General features: G+C 46.3%; 1 protein-coding gene and 1 long non-coding RNA gene across 2 annotated transcripts in view; one reads left to right on the forward strand and one right to left on the reverse strand.

Annotated features, from left to right (window-relative positions):
• The window catches only part of LOC119456678 (roundabout homolog 1-like), a 216,142-nt gene extending 195,298 nt beyond the window's left edge, over positions 1 to 20,844 (reverse strand). Inside the window, 1 exon segment of the mRNA XM_049668845.1 lies at positions 20,410 to 20,844. Within this exon segment, the coding sequence (XP_049524802.1) occupies positions 20,410 to 20,527 (118 nt within the window). The 5' untranslated portion in view covers positions 20,528 to 20,844.
• The window catches only part of LOC125946245 (uncharacterized), a 172,737-nt gene that overhangs the window by 88,511 nt on the left and 57,144 nt on the right, over positions 1 to 27,082 (forward strand). The window contains exon 2 of the long non-coding RNA XR_007467490.1: positions 16,040 to 16,173. This is a non-coding gene — a long non-coding RNA (uncharacterized LOC125946245). The remainder of the gene's footprint in view (positions 1 to 16,039; positions 16,174 to 27,082) is intronic.

Here is a 27,082-nt window from a genome sequence, read left to right on the forward strand (position 1 = left end):
GCACGTAAAACCCCTAAGAGAAGATGAAAGAACAGCGGAGCTGTTTAAGCTGGCCGTAATGTGTGGTGCCTGCCACTGCGTTGCCTAGCAACCACCTCGCGGAGCGTCGTGCGCTAAGCTCGGGAGAGAGAAAGAGAAAATGAGCGAGAGAGAGTGCGCGCGTCGCGCGCTATGCTCGGGAGCAAGAAAGAGAAAATGAGAGCGACAGAGAGAGAGAAACAAATTGTAGCAGCACCAACGAGGCAACGCGCAGAGGTGCTGCCGACGCCATCCGCGCTTCTCCGTTTCCCCGCATTAGCTCCGAACGCCCGCGGTGTCCGTGACTGCAGTAGGAGCCTCTGGCGGCAGCTCGGCCGAGCTCCCACCAGCTGCGCGCTACTGCGCAATGCGCCATGACGTCATCCCGGCGTGTCGTCTGCTGCGCGCCGCCCGTACACTTCGCATAGCTTTCGCCCCACTTTCCCTACGTGTGCTCGGAGTGCAAGTGCTTCAGCGAGGCGTTCCCCGATGCCACGGGCCACGAGGAAATACTCCTCGTATAACTTAGCATCACTTGGCATTACTTCGTATAACATAGCATCACTTCGTATAGCCAGGACCAGCTAAGAACCGATCAGCTCCGCTGTCTCTTTAGCCTTGCGCCACTAGTTCAAGCTATCCCGATTTTTAAGGGCGAAGCACCTTAGGACCGAGCCTTGTCGCTCCCTCGTCGTCCGTTGTCCGTAGCTCTGGTTTGCATGGAGACCGTTAGAGGCGCTGCGGTGCACAAGGGCGTTCGTTCCCGACGCACGCTCTCTTTCTCTCTCGTCCGTAGCTCTGGTTTGCATGGAGTCCGCTAGGGGCGTTGCGGTGCACAAGGGCGTTCGTTCCCGACGCGCGCTGTCTTTCCCTCTTTCAGCCATGGATGATAACGGTCGCTTCTGATAACGGCGCGCCCGCTATGGATGAAAAGGCGAGAGTGGCGGCTCAACTGCAAGTGGAGTCAAGGGCTCACAAAGCTGCTGCAGCACGGCGACGCAGACAACAAGCGGACCCGGAGTCTAGGGCGCGGGAAGCTGCAGCAAAACGGCAACGCCGTCAAGCTCACCCGGAGCTGAGGGCTCGCGAAGCTGCAGCAGCACGGCAACGCCGGCATGCGGACCCGCACCCGATGGCTCGCAAAGCTGCAGCAGTATGGCAACGCCGATAAGCGGATCCGGAGCTGAGGGCTCGCGAAGCTCGCGCTTGAACCGAGCATCGGCGCCACCAACCTCAGGTAGAGAACGCTTCCGGCGTTTGCCCGCCGCTTCCCGCGCTCTCGCGTTTACGGGGTGGGGTTTCACGGTTACCCGAATGATCCCCAGGTGCTTCGCCCACTCATCATCATTCACTTCGTGGATATGCGGTGATTTTTTTTCTGACCTCACGCTTTTATTGTGACTTCGTCTACCACTATTTATTCTCTTTTTAGATTTGTTTCCTTTATGTAGCTTTAATTTCTTTTTTGTATTTGTTTCAGTAATTTTATTCACTCATAGCACCTTAGTACATCTACAAGAAGAAAGGAAAATATGAAGTAAGTGTTTTAAAGCTCTCCACCTGATCCAGCCAGTTATTGTTGAAATAACGATTTTTTTTTATCTCGCGATGGAAAAGGCCTTTATTATTACCCTTATATTTCTGTCACAATGGGCTGCAATGTTTTCTATAGAATCACCTCGCAGTCGTTGTACACAAAAACACAACGGATAGAGCACGTACGTACGCATACTAACTCCGATACAAAGACGTGCGCACAATCGCACGACACCGCATTACTCGTACACAAAAACACATGAAACACACGCATAAACTAGTGAACAAACAAAATGAAAATGAAAGGAAGTCAAGAATTACCAATGTTGCGATCGGACTGCGAGCCTAGGTCATTAGAGCGGAAAACGAAACACGGCTGCGAAACACATCGTTACTATCGCCGCTGGTAACGAACCAGGTTGCCCCAGCACTTGAGCGTCACAATGGTTGCCGCAAACAACGGGCCTTGCGTCAGGAACGAATAATTGAGTGCGCGAACGTGCGTTTTCGAAAGCCGCATTTACTGACTTGATAGACGATTCCGGACCTCGCCTCTCGACTGTTGCGACCGGTGAGCTTCGCGCTGTCTCGTTTTGACCTCTGTTCAATTGCATTCGTTATACGAAGCTCTCTGGCCTGTCCGCCGTGGACTGTACGTGCGTCCACGGCACACAGGTTATTATCGAGAGGCGAAATTGAACTGTCCAAAATAGAAGGCCGCGATTGAAGCGATGGGTTTCGGTTATGTCGGAAGGGACATACGTGACACAGGAATTCTGGATACATCCGGTACTGGCGTACCTGCGCCTTCTTGAAGCTACCGGATTGGTTTTATCAGAAATGGGGTTGACTCTAAAACTAGTTTTCGCTTCGTTTGTAATGGTAGTTTGTGGTTGCTCGCTGCTGTTCATCCGGCATCCGTAATGAAAAAAAAAAAAAAAAAACGTGATGATGTATGTGACGGACTGAATATCTTCAATTATAATTATATTTTTTTTTCGCTTCTGTTAGTGGCTTGTCTCAATAGAATAAGAAATATTTAGGGAAACTTTAACAATAAATAGAATGTTTTTTCCTCTTTTCTTTTGTGAGCGCGCGTGTGTGTGTAGGTATAATTGTCCCTTTTGTCATTCCCGTACTCGTTTACATGACAAGTACCCTCCTCCTCCCCACAAGAAATGAAAAAAATTGAAGAGGTTGAGTAATTGATAGGATAAGCTGGTCGCAAATAAAGCTGTCACCGCATGTGTAACATTACCGCGTGACGTGGAGTGACGTGACGCAGTCCTCTATGCGGTCACGAGGCGTCACCAGTTTGTTCGACTCTTCTGTCGTAAAATTTTATAAATTTGGTCGCACAGTGGTGGCGCAGTATTTGAATGGATGCGGGAAATTAGTGAGCTGCGGCCTGCTGGCTAACGTTATGAGGATGTCGCGCAACATTTTCCGCACCTTCAGTCTTTTCTGAGCGTGCTGCGTCACCCTCGTCGTTGACGCACCAACGCAGGGCGCTTGCCGTCGTGTGACGCGCGTCTTTTCAAAGAACAGCAGAGAGAAACTGCGAATCGATTTGGATTGATAAAGAATTTGATCAGAACTAGAGTAGATCGACATTCCCAGGTGCAGTGGTATACAGTGGGCTTTTCTCGACAGAGGGGAGAGTATGAGGGATATTGTGTGGGATGGAAGAGGTGAAGGGTAAAAAAGAGATGTGAATGAATTTGTTGGTACTTGTCACCGCACGATGATCCCTTCACGGGTACGGAAATGTTGCGACGGGGAAGTGTTTTCTGCTACGTCTGCAAGGTTGTAGCGCTTCAGTCAAGTTCAGGTGTTCTGTTGGTGTGTCGTCCGGGTGGGACAGCTTTTCCAATGGCGCCCGGTTAGCCAGCTCTCGGGCTTACGCAATAACGTATTCTTTAACATATAGAGGGGTGTGTCCAAGTGTGTCGACGATGAGCACGCTGTGTATCGCTATGAGATGTAATGATGTTAGCATACGGTGTGTGCATGGTGTCAGCGTTCCTATTTCCAAAGTCCTGCAGGCGGTTTTCGAATCAGCGACCACTGTGGCGCGATACTCAGAGACGTGCCTTGTGTTGGGTCGTACCATATAGCGCAGACACACTATAGGGCTTGGGCCGTGCCCAACATTGTGGACAGCGGTACGCTTTCGTGAGGTGCCGCTGCCTCTCGCTGTTTCTCGCTGTCTCTGGGCCTCACCGTTACCACCAGGAGCGAAAACGTTGTAGTGCTGCTCGCCAACGAGCAAGCGGGCGAAGGGATTGATGAGCAGGTTAGTTTACTGCGCACATTTTTATGGGCTTGCTTGTTCTTGAAAGCGTTTTCTTATAACGTTAGCAAACGGGACAATTCTGTCTGTCCGTCACGCTTGAATTCTGTCACAGCTGGCGAAAGAGACACATGCTTTAACAAACCACTTGACGGGATCATAACTTCTTCATTCAAGACATCGATCACCTAGGAGTCTGAATATAACGTAGAAACGTCTAACCCTTTCGTGGGTTACTACGCCTGTAATCGGTGTTCACACTTCTATACTATAGGCACCTTTCTCGGTTCTTCTTCGTATGAGCAGCCCTTCCACTCTGAGACTCAATTTCTATACCTAAGGAACGCTTGAACCTTCGAGGACAGAGAGCGAGAGAACGGAAAGGTAGAGATGCTAACCAGATGCTAGTTTCCGGTTTGTTACCCTGCGCTGGAGTAGAGAAAATAAGGATTGTTAGTACGGCAAATATAGAGAGATTTTCATGCGGCCCTGCAGGAACTTCAAGGTCAGATAGGCTGGACATCATTTCGTGGGCCATGACGCGAAATGCATGGAGGCGCATGGCGCCACACGTTTTGGAAGATTTTGCAATAGAATACTTGTATTCCACATTTGTACGGTGCGGAGCGTTTCTTATAGTGGTTTCTACTGCGCGATGTGCTCTGTTTCGTTTTTCCAATCCTTCCTTCCGCGAAATCGTTCATGCCTCGTCTTCTGAAAACCTAGCTACACGCGGAATTGTCTTTTCATATCGACCCATATGTGAAATCCGATTCGCTTTCATTGCAGCCGAGATAGCCCCGTAGTTCCCGTACGGACATGTTCATTTCTCAGTTTCCATTTTTTTTCGGCGTAAGCGGAGAACAAAACAGGGTAATTTGATCTGGGAGCCATGGATGACGATAGAAGAAGAACGCACGGCAACTTTTAAAAGCCAGCAGCAAAGGTTGACAGCAGTTTAATCCGATCGGCAAGCACACACGTGGGGGGGTCTCTGCTCATGAGAGATCGAGTTTAGTTGTCGGTGACCGCGCTCTCCTGCTGCCTTGGCAGCCACGCAAGGTGTAGTTTTTGAACTTCCTAAAGTAGGCAGACGTTGCATGGCGAACGATGGCAACAGTTTATTACAATTGGAGCTGGAGAAATTGCGACGTGAGCCAACTACTAAATTGAGGGGCTTAGAAATATCGTAAGAGGCATTAGAAAGTGGTAATGATAGCTCTAATGCACTGCGAGACGAAGCCCCTATGAATAGTTACGAGATAAACATATATAAAACACCCATGCAAAGGAATTCATACTATCTTCGCGCAAGGAGGTAATATATAGGCGATCTTCCTGTATTAGAATGATTCTAATTTACAAAACTTTAATTTGCGATCTGAATTTGATGGACCTAACTTTTTAAGACACCGCATTATGGGCGAACAGATAGTTTCTTTAATTTCACCGGAGCAGATAGGCAATTCGCTCATTACTAGCCTTGTGAAAGATCGCGCTTTTCCGCCTTACTCCCGTGAATTTCTGGAAAAGAGAAAAATTGTCTGCATGAGAAATCGCCATATGCATACGTTAACTAAAACGATTCCTTATTCAGATTTTTAACTCACTCTAGGACACATGTTTCAAGTGGGAAATTGAAGTTATACAATATTCAATTCATGTCTGCTTAGCGGAAATATGAAGAATGTAAGAATATTTTCGAGGTATAGCAACGATTAGAGAGATGAGTGAGTGAGAGAGAGAAACAAGGCAAGGAGGTTGACCAGACGCACGTGCGGTTTCCTACCCTGCACTGGGAGAAGGGTTTTATAAATCCCTTCTTCTAGCACATTTAGGCGATTCTAACTGGAACGCCAATGCAGCCACCACGGTGTCGGTGCGAAATGCAAATTGGAAGGTCAGCAGATGCCATGTGGCGCTGTCAGCGCTTCTGGTAAAGGTATAGCCTTCATATGCAGAGTGCTTGAACGTGCGTGTATGACACACACGTTCAAGCACTCTGCGTTTACAGCGCATTGGGTGCACCTTAAAGCACTCCGAGAGGTCAAAACATACACGGAGGCTTCCAGTGCGGTGCGCTTAATTATCAGGTCATTCTCGCACGTAAAACCCCAGACCTTTTTTTTTATAGCGATTAGCATTACTCGTATTGTCACACCAGTTTTACTCCCAGCTAACTAGCTATCGCACCCAAAATGTGTGCTGAACCCAAAGGTTGTGCAGTTTAAAATATGGGTCATTCAAGTGGGTATGTGCAGCTGTGGAATGAACTTTGACACCAACTTTGGGCGTGTGTCACGGGGCACGTGGCGCTGGGTATGAGTCGCTCTTCAATTAGTCTTTTTTTATGGCGCCAGGTTGGGTAAGTGGCTATGCGTGAACTTCACGGCGGCGCCGCCAGAAGGCGCAGCGTGTCCAGCAGGGAGCGGGCGAAAGGAAACCGGCTACAGTACAAGCCTCAAACGCGTTTCGGCTATTCGTCCACTTGCATAGTCACCGTCGATGAGTTCCGTTCAAAGTGTTTTTTTTTTTTAGATGCAGCATCGGCGCGCCCTTTTTATATTAAGTACTGTCCGCACCAGGAGAAGACCTGATGCGCGCCCAGGTGACGAAAGACAGCGAGCGGAGAGGGGAGGCTGACTCTCGGGAGGCACGGCCTGCGTGCGCACTGGAAAAGTCGCGCCAGAAACGCGCGTGATAGGAAGGCTTCAGACGCGGTAACAATCGCCACGCACCGCTTTCTCCTCCATAAGCACCCCTTGAAAGGCTCACGCACTCTACGTATACCGTTGAGCTTTGTGAACTGTAATTAACGTAATGAACGCGGCGGAGGCCGCTACCGGCAGCCGCTGACGGCTCGCACGCAGATTTCACGGCGCCATCCGTTCCTGCTCTCTAACGCCTGCGTAGTAGGATGCCGGCTGCTGCTAATTGAGAAGGACCACCAGCTATTCAGGGGAGACCACGTGCGCACCCGTGCCCGTGCCGACGCATCAGGATCGCCGCGAACGCAAAACGAATTAGATGAAGGGCCTGCGTGCTGTCGCACTAAAACAAATTGCAATGCTGAAGACTGCTCTTTTAATGCATTGCTATTGGGAGTGCCAAGTGGGAAAAAGTGCATGTGAAGTGTGGGAAGCTGGTCAGAAGCACATACACACGCACGCACATACATACATGCATACATACATACATACACACATACTTACACCCACACACACACACATAATTACACACACATACATGCATACATACATGCATATATATATACACGCATGCATACATGCATACAAACAGACATACTTCCACACACGCACACATAATTACACACATACATGCATGCATACATACATACACACATACATACATACATACATGCATACATACATACATACATGCATACATACATGCATACATACATACATACATACATACATACATACATACATACATACATGCATGCATGCATGCATGCATGCATGCATGCATACATACATACATACATACATACATACATACATACATACATACATACATACATACATACATACATACATACATACATACATACATACATACATACATACATACATACATACATACATACATACATACATACATACATACATACATACATGCATACATAATACATACATGCATACATACATACATGTACATACATACGTACATACAGTGGTCTGCTCCGGGCCACTGTTGTATTCGCTCCTCTACATGTGTCCACAACAAGCCTACATACGCGGTTTAAATTATGGATCCGGGACTAAAGTTGTGCATAATGCACCGCATATTTAGCTCTATCGCCACATTCTTTACATGCCTTCACATACCTTGCATTTCCGCAGGACATTTCCACGCGCTCATTTGTGCGCACATACAGGTACAAATACATACATACAAGGCTACATACATACATACACGCAGACACATACGCATAAACACGCGAATTCCCCGACATACATGGTGTTTTGACATACATACAAGAACGAGAAGACGACGAAGTACATACCGTCTTCCTTCGTGTCTGGCATTCTTCGTGTCTGGCACATGTTGCTTGCGCTTGCCTTACATACATACATGCACAAACCCCTACATACATACACACCGCGCCAGCAGAAGGATCCGTGGACAAGCCCCTAGTTTGGACTCCTCCCAGAGACAATACACCACCCCAACCGGTATGGAAGGTACATACATACATACGCTATACAACACCGAATACGGTGCCATACATACATACATACATACATACATACATACATACATACATACATACATACATACATACATACATACATACATACATACATACATACATACATACATACATACATACATACATACATACATACATACATACATACATACATACATACATACATACATACATACATACATACATACATACATACATACATACATACATACATACATACATACATACATACATACATACATACATACATACATACATCGTAAGTGACAGTGGTCTGCTCCGGGCTACTGTTGTACTTCGCTCCTCTAAGTGGCAGGACGTGTGTCCAGTGAGCTCCTCAACAAGCCTTTGCAATGTGAACGCGGTTTAAATTATGGATCCGGGACTCCAAAGTTGTGCGACGTAATGCTACCGCATTTTTCTCGCATTTACCGCTAAATCGCCACTGAAGTTCTTTATTATTATGGCACTGCCTTCAATTGTATTGTATTTTATGGACATTTGTCCACCTTGCAGATTTCCGCAGGACTGATTTTCATACGACCTCAATTTGTGCACAGAAATAATCGCTTTCTAACTTGCTAGCGTGATCAGATAACCGGGAATTGTCAGCAAATATGCCATGGTATACTTAAGGCTACGCCAGGACCCGGTCAAGAAATTGAGGCTATAGCCCTTTCACAATATCAGACGCAGACACATACCGCAAACACATAAACACGCGAATTCCCCGAAACCTAAATGAAAACAAAAGGTAAACGTAAACAACAAAAAATTAAAAGAAATTAACGAGAAGAGGCGTTCCATTTGCGCCTGCGTTGATTAGAAATTTATGGTGATTGTGCACTGAAAACAGTATTATATACGCACACACACGATTGTCATTATTCAAACACACCTGAAATAGGGAGAAAAAAAGAGCCACTCCTAAAAGCAAACACTTGACATAAGAAAATTTCGGTGTCCCTTTAATGTCGGCAACGACGCATGGTTTCTCTGGCGTAGTCAGACAGAACATAAAATAGTAGAAACTGCGTACAAGACCAAGGAACTCGTGTTACTGCAGGTAGCCGAACAAATGCTGGCGGAGATTCTTTTTCCACTCCCGAAATGAAGCGCATTTTCATTTCCGTACGGCTTCGTATTCCACCGCGCATTAATTTCAGGCTCGCCTCAAGGGCTCGCCGCCTTAATCATGTGTAATCCTTCCATTACTCTAAGACACGGCAGTATGAGCCCGCTAAGGGGAAGCTCTTCCGGAATCCGCGGAGAACGGATAAAGAAAGAAAACACAAAGAAAGAGAGAGAGAGATTAAAAGGAATCTTAGACAAAGATACTACGTCGCTGTCCTCTTCCAAAAGAACGCAGTGAGAAAAGACGGCGACAGGCGTAATCGCCGCTCCGAATCACACATAGGTTCATTTTCCGCGAGGATGGCTGACGGCGGACGCAGTGCTGAGACAGAAAGTTATATAGCAGGAACTGTTGTACAGCGACCGAAAACAGAGACAAGGAAGTATTACGCGACAATTCACGAAGATACACGCACACTGCTTTCCTGCGAGAACCGGCAGAACGCGCGCATCGCGATGAGAGAAATTAAAAGCGAGCGCCGTAAGCTAGAAAATTAACCGTTAGGGCACAAGGACCTGGGCTTTGTGTCGGTTTCCCCAAGGGTGCTGAAACGACCATTGAACAAAGGTGTTGCTTGGAGATTGGATGCCACTATACGGAGTGCCACAATATAGAATGTCAATTCAATGTTGTCGGCTTAATAAAACGTTACAGGCGAGGCATTAGAGCACGCCAAACATTTCTTGCGCAATGTCGTAACAAAGGAATACAAGAATAGTGCAAGATACTTTCTGTCTTGCCTGCTGGAGGAATTACGTGCAAATCAGTGTAACACTGTATTACATGTACTGCCAGATGCATTCGTATGATTCTGCTTCACGTCGTGCTTAACACAAGCACAAGGAGGGTGTGTATATGTTTGGGCGAATTGGTTTTCCATGATTTCTGGATACATTACGCATTGTGTCACTGCAGCGCTTTCTGTGTCCAATTTATTTGTTAGTGTGCAGTCGTCTGCATGCATTCGGTATTTTAAAAAATAAGATTGGTACCCTAAATTCGACGATAATCGGAACGAACCGCGAGTTTCTCGTTGTCGGTTTAAGCGTGTTTTGTTGGAAAAACGTATCCCTATATAAGCTTCCTGTAATGCAGTTTTGCAAACTCGAATTCAAAACAGCCACTGTAACTGCTCATTCTCCTCTTCCTTAAGGCGACCAACACCAAAGAAGACTTGATAAAAAGATAAGGAAGACAAACACCGCGCTGTCAATCAACAGACGTTTTATTGAAATCATGCAAATCTATATCTTTCGGACGCTATGTACACAATTGTGCACACGAAGATAGTGCGTCAACAGCAAAACACTGATGAAAGTGTGATATATAAAATTTGTCGCATATATATATTGAAACAATTATGATTGAGATTGTGATGCAATACTGAACAAATTATGCAAAATGGTTCTAGCAAAATGAGTGGGAAGGTAGACGGTGGGGTGTTTTTTCTCGGTGGCAGTATTTTGTATGTAGCGACTTCACTTCTTTCATTGTTTTTCACAATGTCGTGCCCCAGACATAATTTTCAAGCGGCTGGTTAAGTGCTTTTGAAGTTTTTCAGAACACGGAATAGCTGATCTAATATTTGATGCTCCTGTAGCGACTTTTCGCGTGGAGTCCACGCTCTGTAATCTTGACAAAACTCAATGAAGAATTGGAAATATGTAGGTTTTTTTTTGTGCAGCTGTAGACATTTTATGATTCTGAAGATGCAAGAAATGTGGTTAAAGTAAGTTTGCAATCAACAGCATGAAGTGGCGTCGGAAACGTATAGTCTGAACTAGTACCCGGCAGAAAAAAAAAAAAGCAGTGACAAATGTCAAAACAAAAGACAGAAAAAGACCCTGGATGGTGCGAATCCTGATAATCTTATCTCTGAGGCCTCAAACGCGACAAATGGTGTAACAACACGCATTTCGCCCTACTTGTTTACAAAAAAGCATTTCTTCAATCTCACGTGCCGCCTTCTCTTTGTGCCTAGAAAACAGCCTGGTAAACACCGGGGTGCAGCCACATTCTCTTCGTATGTGTCGGCTGCTGAAATTATAGTGCGAGAAATCACGCAGAAGTTTATCTTTCTCGCAAATACGCACAGTCTAAAAGCATCAGAAATTATTGAATGCATTTATCCGTGCATACATGCGTCGGTTTGCGTCGTGCCTCCTACCTTCAACTATTCGCCTGCTTTTACGCCGACTCTCGTCCGAAAACGCGGCAAAAGCAAATAGAAGGCAACAGCTTCGTTCCTACAATGCAGCAGAAAACAACAGCATGCAGAACATAACGCACGTGCGAATGAAAAAGGCTGCAAGCACGCAGAAACTGGCCTGATCGCGTGCGTACCCATAAATGGCTAGAATCACTTTCGTGTTCATGCCTGGAAGCAAAGAATATTTACTGTCGACGAACAGATGTTCACGCTTCTGGTCGTAAATTATAAAGGCGTTGCTTATACGGGAAACAAGCTGGCTCCAAAATTCACACGACGCTGTGTGTAATTCGGAATACAGCACAGGAACACGCTGGGCCGCATCTGTTTACTTCGGCGGCTATTGCGCATGCAGAGGCAGTTCCGTCTTGCGTGCCGATTTGATGCGACACATAAGCCGCTTCGTGCCGAATAGACAACAGAACAGCCTTGAACGCCGGAGGCGCTTCAGTGCTGGAGCTTAACAAAACGCAGCCAGCGATGCCTGGTAGATCCAATAATAGTGAGAATACCGCCTTGCATAATTGTCCATAGGGTGCGCAAAAGGTATATTTCATGGTACGCTTGGCGTCTTCATTGGTAACATGGGCTGTAAGAAGGATGATGAAAAGCCTCGCGTTCGTCACAACAAATACTTGATATTGCATATTTCATATTTCACGCCACAGGGGAATTGCGTCGCGAGGTGCACGAGACCTCGAAGTAGAAAGATGGATGGAAGGTTTGCACAGACAAGTCAGTTCACCTTGGGTTCATAGCACGTAACATAAAATACACTACAGCAGACATCACTATGAAACAATACTTACTCTGTAGGCCTATCTAACCCTGTCCACTAAAGCCTGTTGCTGCAGTTGTACAGCGGCGTGGATACCAGTTAAATGTTAGTTTAACTCTACCTTGCGACATCCGTATCGTCACTGTAAAATTTGTTGTTTTCTTGCTTTTCTTCTTTCATTTTTTTTCTTTGCTTTTTCTTTCTATTGAACAGCGAAAAATGGTGCATCCAATATACAATGAACCCCATTCTATATACTGTAACTGAATTATTGCACAACAGAACATTTTGAACAATAGAAGTGTATTCAAAACAATGTTTTCCGAATAGCTAAGAAATCCTTTCTTAAAAGCGCTACGTACGCGACATAATGGCCATGCAGTCACCTCAGCCGTCCTTCAAAAGTGTGTACGGTCTGCAAAATTGTGGGCGCTTTGTCATTGTAGTTTCGGTGTCTACATCAGGCGTGAATGTCAAAAGACCGTCATTGCTGTACGTGTTTTTGAAGGCTGACTAGTGCAACATGAGTTGGCACTGACACTTTGGGGATATGACTGAATTATAGCTGAATCATATGTTGAGATCTCGGAGCTTTTATGTGCTGTCATTGTAGCTGTTATATGTAAGCGTGCAGGACTAAACTAGTGCAGTAAGTCCTCTCTCTGTGTTTTTTTTTCTTTTGTGTTTTTTGTAACGTCTGAGCGGAATTCATTTCCATCGCATGTAGTAGCGGTCAATACAGACTTTTTGCTGCCGTGACCACTGAACCGTGAAGAGTATGTTTAAATTTTGTGCATCTAAATCTCCACTTTTTTTATGAGAAAGGTGGACAAGTTAATCATTTGTGATTTCTATTTGCATATTTCGTTCTTTCCCGACTGGCATATGTACCTGTGCCCTTCAAGTTTTATTTTCTGATGAACTCGTGCTTTCCACATATAGTGACTTTCTGCTATAAATATGTTTATACAATGGTCTTCCTTTGGTTCATGCGCTCTCTCCCATACCGTAATGCTCCGCAGCCGCTGTGCAACTGTAAATAAGGAATGAACGAATGAATGAATGAATTAACTAAAGGAAAATAAAATAGAACATTGTTGCTTTGTAGTGAACGCTGGAACTGACAGCGTGTGAAACGATAGGCATTATTCTCGTGCTCGGCAGATATTATATACAAATTAATTACAACCAATCAGGTTCACTCTTTCCCTGACGTGAAGGGTCAGGGAAAGAGCCGTTTAATTAGCATAGCTTAATACATAGCTCTTTCAATAACATTGCATGTTCAATTAGCTGTTTCTTCCATACAGATTTGTCTGTGTGACTAGATTCAGGGTGACACATGAATGTCTGATGCAATTTTTATGGGTGATCTTGATATCACTGCAAAGAAAACATGATTTTTTTGCGAGGAACACCAAGATGCTATTTACAATTTAGCCCAACATTTAAATTAGAAAAGCAATATCACTGCGCTGTGACTAAACTCCAGCTGGCAGAGGTGAATGGCAAATGCACTGTGTTTTAGTGGTTGGAGCTTGTTTGTAATTCTTCACCGACTATAGGCACAGAAAGCAATCGTGCATGCCGGCCACGTGTGAAAATCGTGACTTGACGGATGGCTGGTGCAAATGTTAACTGCGACAGCAGTTAAGTGTTTCAAATTGGGCTTGTCTTGTCACTCCGTTGTGTTGACGACGAGATTTCTCATATCTGATGACACAAAATGTCGATTTTTGTCATCGTCAAGCCACGTCGTCATCGCCAGCATCGCCACTGCCACGCGAAGAAAGCGAAAAGTTCTCTACAACCACATCTACCAGTGCAACCACCAGTGCAATCACGTGCATGTGGAATTCGTGCGCGCTAACCACTAAGCTACCACGCAACGTTTTTGTTTTTCGCCCTCTTTATGGTATGGAAATACGAGCAATGTCATGCGGACATTATTTACATTACACTTAGGCACACACACGAAACATAAATTAAAGTTAAATAAAATAAACAAAAATTAAAGCAGTGTTACTGGTGTCTCGGGTTGGTTACAAAGTGTACAATTTGCATTCCAGGATACATTAACCCCTTTTTCATAGAGCCATATTGTAAATGGCAAGTTGGAAGTGTGTAGCTTAAAGAAAATGTCTTCGCTGCTGGCGTTATACGCCTTCTACGGAAGCAGCAAAGAACATCTTGACCAAATAGCGACAAATACGGCTTTCGATACATCAGTTCAGGGAAAAGGTTATGTACAAGTGCTATATTAAGCGATTTTCGATCAACTCTGAACAAATATTCTAGAGCGAAACCACTCAAAAAAGTTCTTGACAATTAGAGCAAGGCTCTGGAAAGACCCCGGGAAGACTCTCGGAGCAGGGGCGGCTGTGCGTGTATTTCGGAGGTCAGTGCGAGCATTGCTGCAGCTGACGCGCATTACATTACGTGGCATCGCATATGAATTGTTCTTGACATGAAGACGGTGCGTCTGCGTGCAATTGTGCGCTGCCATGCTCATGAAAACAGCGTCTGTGGCACAGAGGACGCGTACATAACAATAATGATGATGATGATGATAAACCTAAAACATGACACATACGCACCATAGAGGATGCGCCGAGAATGAGGTGGTTGGCGAAAAACAGCGTCGCTAGCGTCGACAATGGCAATGTCAGCAGTGAAAACGCAGCCACAACCCCACATTGTTTACACAGTAGCTCATAGGATTCACAGCCACCAAGTGCCTTATGTAGCGAAGCTGCAAATTTACTGAGAAAATTAAATCGCTCAGATCTCGTAGGTTGCAGTGTCTTATACCACTCTTGGCATCAGTCGCCGTAGACGTTCTGGCCTCAGAGTTGACTAATCCCCAGGCAGGAGCTTTAAAACCATTCGTTGAACCTAGAAAGCATGAAGCCTTTACCACAGCAACTCCCTCTTCAGCTGCGGTCTAAATATTGATTTACAGAAAAATTGTATTTCAAATTGTGAAGGGAGATCAAGTTTGAAGTTTGTCTCGAATCACCTTATTTAGTCAGGTTGGGCATGTAGGAGCTTGGACGTTGTCCTACTAAACAATGAAAACAAATAAATGTTACTGTTTTGCGCGAAACCAACAAAAACAAGCCTGATAAACAATTAATATCTGAATCAAATATATTTAAACATTTATAGGTAGAATCGCCTCGACGAAAAAAAAAAACCTAGCATAAGTCTTTCGCCAGACAGCTTGCAATAAAATGTATGCTACAGTTATGCATTTACCTGAATAAATATAGCTAGCTTCCTTAGACAGAGGCAGTCTAAGTTTGGTAATTTGTGTAATTTAAGTTACACAACATGCATTACGATATAGTAGAAAAAGAAAGTTAAGTACATCAGAGAAAAGTCGGAACTTGCTAAGCTATCCCACACTGTTTTTTCTCTAGTATCACATCATCATATTACTGCTTTAAATATTTTATCACATATTTCGTTTTTGTTTGCAAATTGTTACATTAAATTAATAAGTTCTTACGCGACCGCACTCCTCCTCCCTAGAAAGTGCGTTATAGCCACTGTGTTCTTGTCCAGTTAACCATAGTGGGAGCAACGAGTTTTAGGAAGGAGGCAACGGAAAATAAGACGGTGGTGTTAACGGTGGAAGAATGCCGTTATCGCAGTAAATGAGTTCCGCACCGGAAGTCTCGTTGAAGTCTACTGTCTTATTGGCCGATGATAACAAGCAAGCCGCGCGACGCCATTGTCACGGTGGCGCGTATACAATGCAACAAACAAGTCCTCACAGGTGATCTTAGCCAGTGACTAAGCATACGCCCTTCTTTTCGTTTCTCGAACAGACGCAGGCCTGCCTTTGGACGTCTGCCGAAACACGAAGCTCAAACGACCGCGCGAGCAAAATGGATTCCAGGAGGAGCCCCAGTGGACCCACCTCTGTGAAGTGCGCACAAGCCGAGAACAGGAGGGAATACAGGTGAGTCACATTAGACAGCAGCTTTGTTAAGCTTCAAATGCCTGCCGATCATGTAACGCTCAACTAACTTGAGAGCTGCTTTGTGAGCCCGATGGCCAAAGCAACGGTGCCAGTTTTTGCAACGGTCGTATTGTTCCAGCATTCGCAAACGTTGAGCGTTCACTGGAATTGTTGCACGACTTCCCCCTAAAAGCGCATAGCGCTGAACATGTCTGCGCGTGTGTGAACTGTGCGCGATAAGCGTGAAGCCGCTGTTTCGCGGGAAAAGGGCGAAGTGCCCGGTAAGTGGCTAGCGCTGTTTGAAGCAAAAACAAAAGGAAGAGAAGGGGGGGGGGGGGGGTGTTGGTCATCCACCCGGCGCCATTGTGGCTTCCCTTATCCGTCATTGGCGACACTGCCAGTCGAGCCAACGCTGTGCTCGCGAAGCTACAAAGAGTTTTAGAAATATCCGACCGAAATCTCAGCGTGGACGTTGTCGGTTCTGTAAGCTTCTGTTGTTCTGTTGCTTCACTAAGCTAATTGCGTCCGCATTTTCGAAAACTCGCTAATAAGGTTGCTAGCAGATAAAGAACGAAGTTATTCGGCCTGCAGCGAAAACTTTTCTGCGCTCCTGCAACGTGAAGGGGCGCACCGTTTTTCCGCGCCTACTTTTGAATGGATTTTTTGCTAAATCAATCTTGACATTACGTGCGGTCCAGCGACGCCCGACCCTTCTGCGCAGTTCTCGAGCTCGTCTGTTTTCCCTCCCCGTGAATTTCAGAGTTCGTGGCCATATCTTTTTTTCCTGGTTCGCGTCTTTGGTACATGATGACTGACTACGAGAATGCTTTTGACAAGGCCGTAAGTCAAGTCACCGAAACAAACGAACTTTTTTGATATTCTGCCCGCTAAATGAAAGCTTACCTGGAAGGCGCAGCATCTGTCAAGCTTCACTAGAAAGCGAGATGGAACAGGCTTTTCTGCGACGGGGAATGATGCGTCCTGTGCGTTGCGGCCTCGTGTTGCGAGATGATTTATGTACCTCGAAAGACAACGAAGTGGCTAACGAGATATCCATTCACGCGCCCGTGTTCTGCTGCCTTTCTTCAACCGTTTGAGTGAAAATCGAAAGCTTCTTAATTAAGAATGCCGATTTCTTGGCTAGAACGTTTTCGAAATTGGGGTATTTCGACAAAAAAAAACAGAAATGCTTCAATATAGCGGTCGCTTTTGCCAGTTCCTATTCTTTCCCGAGAAATGTATAAAGACGTCCCTATCGAAGACTGCCGTTAGAGTGGGTATATTAGCGCATCAACCTTGGAGAATAAAGTACACGTTCTGATTTACATTCGCAGCGAGTGATGCTAGTGATAGTGTCCGTGGATTGCCGCTACACTCCATGAACAACTGGAATTGCAGGACAAGCGGCTGTGAACTGTTTCACTTTGAACTATGAACGAACTGTTTCCACGAACAAACGGTTGTGTGAACGTGGCTTCAGACGAGTGGAAAGAGAAAATATGAAGAAAGGAAGTTTGGGGGAGGCTAACCGGAAATGGGCGCACATGGTTGTATACCTTACATAGGGGAAGGGATAATGGAAGGCAGAAAGAAGTCGCGCAAGATGTGCTCCGTGATGAAAATGGGCACTAGTGCGTAACACAACTGAGAACTTGAGAGATACGAACTAAAGCGTTCCGGATGGCACCTCGTGGGATCACTCCGCGGTGAGCGCTGGCAAAAATTTGTGCGGAGCACTCAACCATACATATGGCACCGATCGCATTCGACAATGCCAGCAACACGATTACAAAGTGCACAGGCCCAGGATCACGCAAACATCATAGGTTTGTCCGCGTCGTGCCCAAGGCACAACGGTATTGGTTGGGAGCGGAGTGGCCATTGTGCTTTTTTCCGCTGCGGCGGGGAGTCTATGATGCGTGGCCCGACCGAGGGAAAGTGAGCTCCTCGAGTCGGGGTTGAGGGTTGGGTGGCGGTCGGGTGTTTCGCTGGCCCCGCTTCGCTTTCTTTCCACTCCTCCATTCGACAGCTTCGCCCATTCATACGTCGCTGCGACAGCAATGCGGGCGCCCGCGATTGTGCTGCGGCAGCCACGTTTAGAGCGTGCGAGAGCCCGAAGCTTGAACCCCGGAGCTCGGGCGCGGCGGGGCGCATTTCCGGTGCCGTGTCGAGCAAGACCGGTCATTGCTTTCAACGGCGGTTCGGAGATGCAGACAGGCTTGTGTCACCTCGTAAAGCTGCAATTGGGGCCAGTGGGTTTTACATTGTTTCTGAATTACGTGCTGTTCTGTACAAAACGAGTACACGAGCGACATCAGAACGGGACGGGACAAACAGCGCACAAGAGGTAAACTCTATAACGAGTGGTCCTTCCGCGCTCTGTATGGTGTGTGTCCCGTTGCAAAGTCGTTTCTGTATGAATTTCGTGCAAAACAACGCTGTTATCGGGAACAATGTGTCACTTCCTATCCTTACGATCAATACGCTCCGCTGTTCTGAGAACCCCGCCCCCGCTAGTTGTTCACGAGACGTGTACACCAGGTGCGCACCGAGGAATGGTTTGCATGCGTAATGTCGTTGGAAAAAAAAACAGGAAGGTAATTGCGCGAAATGAGAGGATATTATTTTTTTCGTTCTTTTTGTTAAGAGGTATGACTTCGCATTATTCTTTTCCCCACGCAGTGAGGGATAACACAACCGCCGACACTTTGCGGGGGTGCCATAGTCTTGTGATTGGCTGATCGCGGCTAAGTAGACCGTTGTTCCAAGCTGCAGACTTCGTTTGACAGGAACACTTGTGCAACGCTTGCGATTTTTTCCCTCTCTCAGTCACAGGAACGTCACAAATCGGCCCGACAAATTGATCGAGCCACCGGTGCTTAACGTTGCAGACCATGAAAGCAAACTTTGAAATGAAAGGGTGCAAGAATGCGCCCCAAGCCGCTACAAGAACAGTCTCCTGTTTTGGGGGTTTTCTTTCTTCTAATTCTTGCCCAAACACTGATTTGGGCTGTACACATGCGCTGCAAGCAGCTAATAATTTTGCTCTTGATTCCAAGTGAAATCAAAGTGCGTGATGACTTTTCATGCCTTTTTTTTTTGTTCATCTTTGTATAAATTCTGCGCACAAAATTGCTAGCTCGCTGAATATTAGCGGCAGGGCGTGATGTGCTGCACTGCATATGCTCTGTTCACGCTCCACCTCGGATGCCGAGACTACTTTATGGACACAACTGCTCTGTTAGCTGCTTGTTTAGCGCCAATCACGACCGATTTGCGCACACGACGTCTCGAGCTCCATACGCGCGGAGATGCGACTAAGAGCCTTAAGTGGACAGATGCTGTTGTCGAGGAGACTTGTTTTGTGGCCACAATCTCGGTGAGTGAGGCGCGCGGGAGGCCAGCAAGAACGACCATTGCTGTTCGCGCATTCTATTCTTTCTATATACCTTAGGCTGTCTTTGCAGCCGCACATAATTAGTAACATGGACTATTACCATGACGTGACCGCTCAGAACCGTGCGCGCCGTGCTTACTCTGCCCACTCTGCTGCGGTTTGCACGCTCAGGACGTTCATCGCACAAGTGGGGTAGAACTGCATGTTTGAGGCTAATAATAGCAATAACGAAACAAAATATGACGAAACATCTTAAATATATTTATGGAAATTTAGTTTTAATCGAAAAAAAGTTTGCGTTATATTGTATTATTGCGGAGAGTAAATGGGAAGGGCAATTCTGACTGTTGTAAATTTGGCGTTTCGTAAGGTAGTGACATTCATTCTTGCGTACAATTGCTAGGCAAGAAACCATAACTTGCTCGATTAGCTTGAACGGTTATTATTAGTGGCGGCTACTAAGCAGGAGCATGTTAATATCTGCAGGAACACTCAACTGCATTCTGTATACATATAGTGTAAAAAACAAATAATTTTAGTTTTTCCTGTGTGCACTAAAGATTAGCTAAGAATGAACCACATGACTTTATATAGCATGTACTATTTATAACATTAATTTACTGACGCGCTTAATATTTAAGTTTGGCGGTCGCATATGTATCCTCGTGGTGTTACTTTAATCCCAAGTATATTCGTTTTGCAACGCCAACACACACGCGCGAGCCGCGCGCATGCAGAGACAAAACACGCACACACAGACAGGCGCACACCAACAAAACTCACGCAAACACACGCGCGTGGAAGGCTCGACAACATAAACACTACTCAGCGCAACTCACGCTCATCGGCGGCGTCCGCGGTGCAGGCGAGGAGGGTGAGAAGAAGGGTGAGAATAATCCGAAAATCCGTTATCCAAGGAACGAGACACCTCGGGCGGTGATCACAGTGGTGTGCCATGGCGCGGCGATCATGCTACGGTTCCGACAAGCAACGCCGGCGATTAATTATTCACAGCGCATCGTAATCCAGCGGCGTTCGCCAAGTGATACTGGTCGTCGTGTTCCCCTCTTGGTCCCGCCGACCGGCACGAAGGAGCAGGAGCGTCGTCGCTCGAGACCAGACGATCGCGCGACAGCCAGCGTGCACCACCACACGCACCACGCACTGCTTCTACGCCCGGTACTCACTGAGAACGAGGAGCGGCGCGTACGCGCACACATGCCGCGTCAGCGCTCGGCACACGGAGCCAACCTCCTCTGCGATGCGAGCGTTCCGCGCGGTCTGCACCGGAGAGCGGAGCGGGGCTGGAGCAGGGCGCTCGTTTGCTGCTGCTGCTGCTGCCGCCGAAGCGACGCCAGCGCCGCCGTGAGTGGTGCGGCTGCTGCCGGTGTTTGTACGGAGCAGTGGGAACGGACGCCCTGGAGCGGACGTGCACGCTGTTCTGTCTGGAAGGTCGAGTGTTCCCTGTAACGTCTGTGACATCATCTGTGAAGCGCTTGAGCGTTATCACAGGTCGCCGTTTCGGTTGACTCGAACATGTTTGTTGGATTGAACGTGAGTCTGTACGTTGGAGTGAACGTGAGACTGCGCACGTGCAGTCCTGCTATCCAAATATAGTCGCCACCTGCCAATGACTGTTGTAAGTTCCGCCATCTAATAAAGGCGCGGCGAGATAGTTAATTGTGACGGCACACTGTCGGCGATATGGCATCGCGTGACTTCTTCAGCTAGGGCCCGTCGCAGAGTCTCCATTAAATCGTTTGGTTATGCGACTCCTTGTCTGGCTATTTCGCTCTTTCCTGCTGGCTACAACCTGGTGCCAGAGGTGTGATTCGAACCCACGCCTGGAATTCAATTCGCCTTTCAAATTCAGCTTATTAACGACATAGTGTTTCCACACTGAAGCAGGTGGTATCCGCTGCGCAGCGTAGCTCTGCAGCGGCTGCCCTTTCACTGTTGTGTAGCGGGCAATGTACATGCAAACTGTGCTGTTGGTTCAGCACACAACACGACAGAGTAACTCTCGATACCTTTCTGTAAGACTGACGGATCAGCTTTTGTTTGGTTTTAGTGGTAAGAGCAGAGTGCAGTCTGAACCGACTTACATGCGAATTTCGTATGTAATGCGTGCTTAATAGGCTGGATCGGGCATCTTTGCACCGCCTTCGGCTAAATGTAACAAATACTGACTACTTCCTAATTAAAATAAATAGCGAAGATCGCCCCCTTTGCTCTGCGTGCAACGTACGGTAGTACATAGCGCACTGTAATGTGCGCTCGCAGGCCGTTTACATTAGAATGAGCAGCCCAGTATCACAGAATATTCATTGAAGACTGGCAGGCTTTGAGCTACGACGCGTACCAGGCTCATGAACTAACCCTCCATGTGTGTATCGCGCAACGAAGACACTTCAACCTTCCTTAAATGCTGGTCTGAGTCAATTACTTTAGTGTGTTGCGTGTTGTGGACTAGTTCATGTATTATTTGTGTGTGTGGCATGCACTGTGCATTCAATGTCATTTCAGCATAGCCATGAAGAGTACCATGCTACGCACACCGCCAAGGAAACATCTCCAGGAATTATGTGCAGCTCTTTTTCTCTTTCGGACAGCCCTCCCGACTATTGTCATCTGCCGCGGCAGGTGTGAATTTGTGCAGATATACTCTGCATTCTCCATATCAACGTTTCAATCGCAGCATGTAATTAGATTTGAAATGAAAAGTTTCAGAAATTCACAAAAAGAGTCCTGGATGTTAACAACATTCACGCAGTTAATTTTTTGTTGGCTAACATATTAAACAACGATGCTTTGGAACAGACACGAAGTTAACGTGTGATATAACGTGTACGGTTATGTGTATGAGAGGCGCATACAGTCAAGAGAATTTATAACCAAGTGCTTGGGACCTCCAAATTCCTTCGTTATACAGGTCACTTTGTTGTAAAGTCGAAAAGGTCGCACACCGTACCGCTCACAGTAGAGCAGGCTAAGCACGTTCTACAAAAGGGAAGCCTTTATTAAACAAGAATTCCAGAGAGACTTAGTGAAATGAGTGGTTGATTTTTTCTTGCACACTTTCCAAGGTATATGTAAACTGGTAGCGAAGCTTCCATAGAAGCCCATACGTTCAAAACATGGCGGCTTATCGGCGGTTCATGGGGCTTAGCGCCATCTCTGTGAGGAGGGAACACTTCCGGGGGGTAAAAAATAATTTGACGCCATATCCGTTAAAAACAGAAGTGGCGTCATTTTGTTCTCATAGGCGCGAAATTTGTTTTCGGAGGCCTGCCATTAGAGCTGTATATTCAAATGCCCCGCCATTCGACTTGATGGGCGTTCCGAGCTTTCAGCGCGGGAAGCGATGCAGCAAAAGGTCAGCCGTACGGGTGACGAAATCGCATCGCTGCACAGAACATACTTTCTTTAGAGGCCGACGAACACTTTGAGCGTAGCACGAAAACAACTAAAGTAAACAAGTATCTGACGGTCGCAACTCACTGCCTTTGACTGTACAGCTTAAGAAACAATAAAACTACCCGCGTCAGTCACCTACTTCAGACAAACGTCGACATGCAAAACAACACGACATGTGAGGGGGGCGTATTGTAACAGGTGAACTTTACAAGCGTGCCTTTCCACGCACTCCAATAGCTGCATTGCATTGCAAGTAGTGATAGCGGCGACAGCGCCCGCCGCTTTCGATGGGCGCTCTCACGGTGGGCGCTGAAAAAGTGTATTTCTTAATAATTATTAAGTAAAATACAGTTGTGTCTCCTCGCCATGCCTATATAAATGAATTATAAGAATTTTATTATTGTTAAATGAATATAACTGCGTGTCGCTTTAATTAAAAAACGTCTTTTTTTCCCAGTGTTTATTCCCTCCAAACATAGTCGCGCTTCAATCGCTGCTCCCATAACCACCCTTGCTGATGTTGGTGACAATTGGTTCTGAACCGCTTTTCGCCCGAAGCTTCGCGACCTTTGTGGATTGAACTTGCACTTTCTCTGACAGAATGTGCGACTGCAGCCAAACTATGGTACGCCGAGGTTCACAGCATGCCCGGCGGCGAAACGCAGGAACTACGCAAATTAAAACCGCAGATCGTGGAACCCTGCTATCGCGTTCGTTAATTGTCATCGGAAATATTGGTTGGTTTACAGTACCTATCATTTCTGACTGCGTTGACAAAAATCTTTTCCATCTTAGATGGCTTTGAAGACGTCGTCGGTCCTCAGTCAAGATTAGATCATCACGTCATCAACTGCGACGTATCCGTCAGCCGTTGTACCCTTAGATGTGTGGAGCAGTACAGCAGGACTACCAATATCGGCAGGCTCTTGCAACATTCGTTGTAGAGCAACAAATCAGTAGTCGGGGACACCTAAGCTTCGCTGTAGAGACGAATTCTTTGTAGTGGCCTTCGTTGCAGAGGCGTTCACAATCCATTTAAAAATATCGATTTGACCGATACACACTCAATCCCCCGTCATACAGGTTATTTCGCTGTAGATGCCGTCGTAGAGGCGCTATACTGTGAACCGGGATGTTACCATGTAAAGTATCTATGACTTTAAGGTACAGTGTAAATATACTCATTAGGCGCACGTTCACCTGTTCGTGCCTCCAAACCATGAGACGTAACTCAGCCAAAAAGAAAAGTTCAAGTGAAATTAAGTGGTTTATTAACTATCAACGTCTGGTCAAGAATAAAAAAGGAACATGCCATTTCCAGTATACTAGTGCCTAATTTTTTGGATCAACAAACTTAAGAAAGTAAATTAACATACCCTAACAACTAGTGCGCTCCGTTTTGATATGCCTTCCATGCGTGGTACCATGATTACCGAGTTGATTTGGGAAACGTACGACAGTAAGCGTAAAACGCAACAAGAAGGTCTTGATGGTGATTGAAGTTTGAGTGAAGAGGAAATCAGGCGAGACCAAGGAAATGCGCAGGAAACCATTTGGGATATCATTTAGCTCAGGAAGGAACCTGGCAATGGTGTTTCAGGCATCAAAAGCAGGTAATTCTCATACATATGGGAAACAGCGTAGTTACCAAATTTCCTCCTTTTATTCAACAGTTCCTGGGATAACGTGTCAAGGCTGGCTGCGTGATTTCCAAGCGTTAATACTTGCTGCTTCTGAGAAAGACATGAATACCAGCGTGAAGCAATAATAAAAGAAACGAAGAATTCACGTTAGAAAACCGGCTTACACGGGAACCAGTGGCCTGTCAACTCGCCCCCGCACGATCGAAGCGCTCGGGAAACGAGCACGAAGGAGCGCCACCCTCGCTGCTGCGGAGAAGAAAAAAAACCAACAAACAAATAAAAAGCAAGAACAAATTGTGAAGATTTATGGCCAGCCACTAATGAAATGGGCGAAGCCTCGCGACACCTCTCGGTCCTATACGCCACAAGGAGAGAGAGAGAGAGGGAAAAGAACGGTGGGGGCATAAATACAGCCTGTCTGCGCACCAAGTAGAAATGAGCTTTTCACGGGTGGGGCGTCCAAAACAAAGACCTGTCATCGGACGACGCGCCCGGCCACTGGGCTTCGAATGCGGATTGCAGCCATTCGTATTGCTCGTGAGGGGCGAGCAAACCGCTCGCACGTGCCGGCTACACATGGCCCGTTTTGCTTGCTGCTATTGTATTACTACGGCGCCGACAAGATGGAAAGTTGGTCTGTCGACAGCGGGACTCTCTCCACTGATTGAATCTTTCTTTTATATTTCTTTTTTTCTAGCCACAGTGAGTGTCCATTAGTGAGTGCGGCGGCGCAGTGCGTTGAGTCTTTCCGAGTGCAACTTTGCACGTCCGCTTGAAACACGGAAAAGGCGAACCAACTGTAGTATCCTAATCTACGAACGTTTTTCCGTAGCGTAGCCAAGAGCCCGTAACACTGTTCATAGTGGACTTTCGCGGATGTGTAACGGCGTACAGAATTCCAAATCCCGCGAGAGAAATAGGGGTACATCAGTGACTTCTGATTGAAGCTTCTTTGACGGTCGCTCCTTGATTATGACGCTCTGCTTCTGATCGGGAAATCATGGGTGAGGTTACCAACAACTGCTGAGGACGTGTTCCAACAAACGCTGAACACTAGTACCGACGTTTCCTGGCACCATTCAGGTGCATGTTAAATGAGCCCAGATGAATTCACGGCGACGAAAATTCAGCGAACACAAGAACGAACAAGGACATACACGACACGTGCACTGTGTCGTGCATTCCCGTCTTCGTCCCTTGTCTTTGCGCTGAATTTTCGTATCCATGAATCCAACATTCCAACTAGCCTAATTAGCAGTCTTGATTAACCCCAGATGGTCTATAGTAATCTGTTGGCCTGTTGACCTCTAGTGCGATAGCCCGCTGTGCAGCTGCTGAGGCATGTCAATATATTATGCTTTGTTGGTACTATGCCGAAACAAACTGGAAGCTAAAGTGCATTTTGTGACAGACACACGAAATTAAGAGAACATCAATAACAGATCACTAGTATTATTTAACATGCGTTTCATAAGTAACCATAAATATTATTTAAACAGCCAGGTCATCTGATGATAATTGAAAATAAAGAGCAGATCAAAAAGTGAAAGCAATGCTTTTAATTTTTTTGGTAAACGTTGCTGAAAGAAGATTATTTTCTTTTTAAACTCGCTGTTCTGACGTAGTACAGCTGTATTCCGAGATACTCAATCATTTCAGCGTCACAAATTCTAGATTGCGTCTTCAAAATACGGTTCAGAAAAAATTTCATGATCTGCACAGTACAGACGCAGCATGCTTTTTTTATTTATAACATGATGTTCAAGTAAAGCATACGTGTTTTCATTCAACCAAGGTATGAGCAATCGCATTTACTCGTACCTCTCTAATGACTCTTACTTTTACTGTGGAATATGCCAACATGCTTATGTTTATCGCTCTCTTAATCGTCAACACGGAGCTAACGAGGACGTATGCGTTGCTATAACTAAAATACGAGCGAAAAACCTGCTGGAGGGGATGCATTGCCTCTACATGCACGCGCATGCGTCATTATTTTCGGGATCTCCTGCATTGATAACACCGTCGTAGAGTCTTTCGTCATGGTGCGTCTATTACCTCGCTTACCTCTTTTGCCCTTGAGGTCGTAAACCTACCTTTGCGCTTTGGAACGAGGCGTTCTTATCTCGAGAATAACTGATCGACGTCCTTTCTTAGCTAACTACTTCTAAGAGCTATGGCCCCACAGCCGCCACTCCCCGAGCCCGTCTCGGGGAAGACTGCTCAATGCCCGACCTCCCGTAGGGAACGGGGACAAGAAGGGGATAACGCACTGGTAGAAGACAGGACCCTCCCCAGACCTCGATCCCTATCCAAAGCAGGCGTTGGGAAGCGTAATGGCCCAAGCTGCTGTCACGTTTCTTGTTGCAAGGTACACGTAGGCAATGCCCGAAAGGGCGTTATTTTCGATGACTTGTAAAAGAAAATTAGGAGGCGGAGCCGAGGGTTCACT

This window comes from Dermacentor silvarum, chromosome 6, assembly GCF_013339745.2.
Source record: "Dermacentor silvarum isolate Dsil-2018 chromosome 6, BIME_Dsil_1.4, whole genome shotgun sequence".
NCBI classification, from domain to species: Eukaryota; Metazoa; Arthropoda; class Arachnida; order Ixodida; family Ixodidae; genus Dermacentor; species Dermacentor silvarum.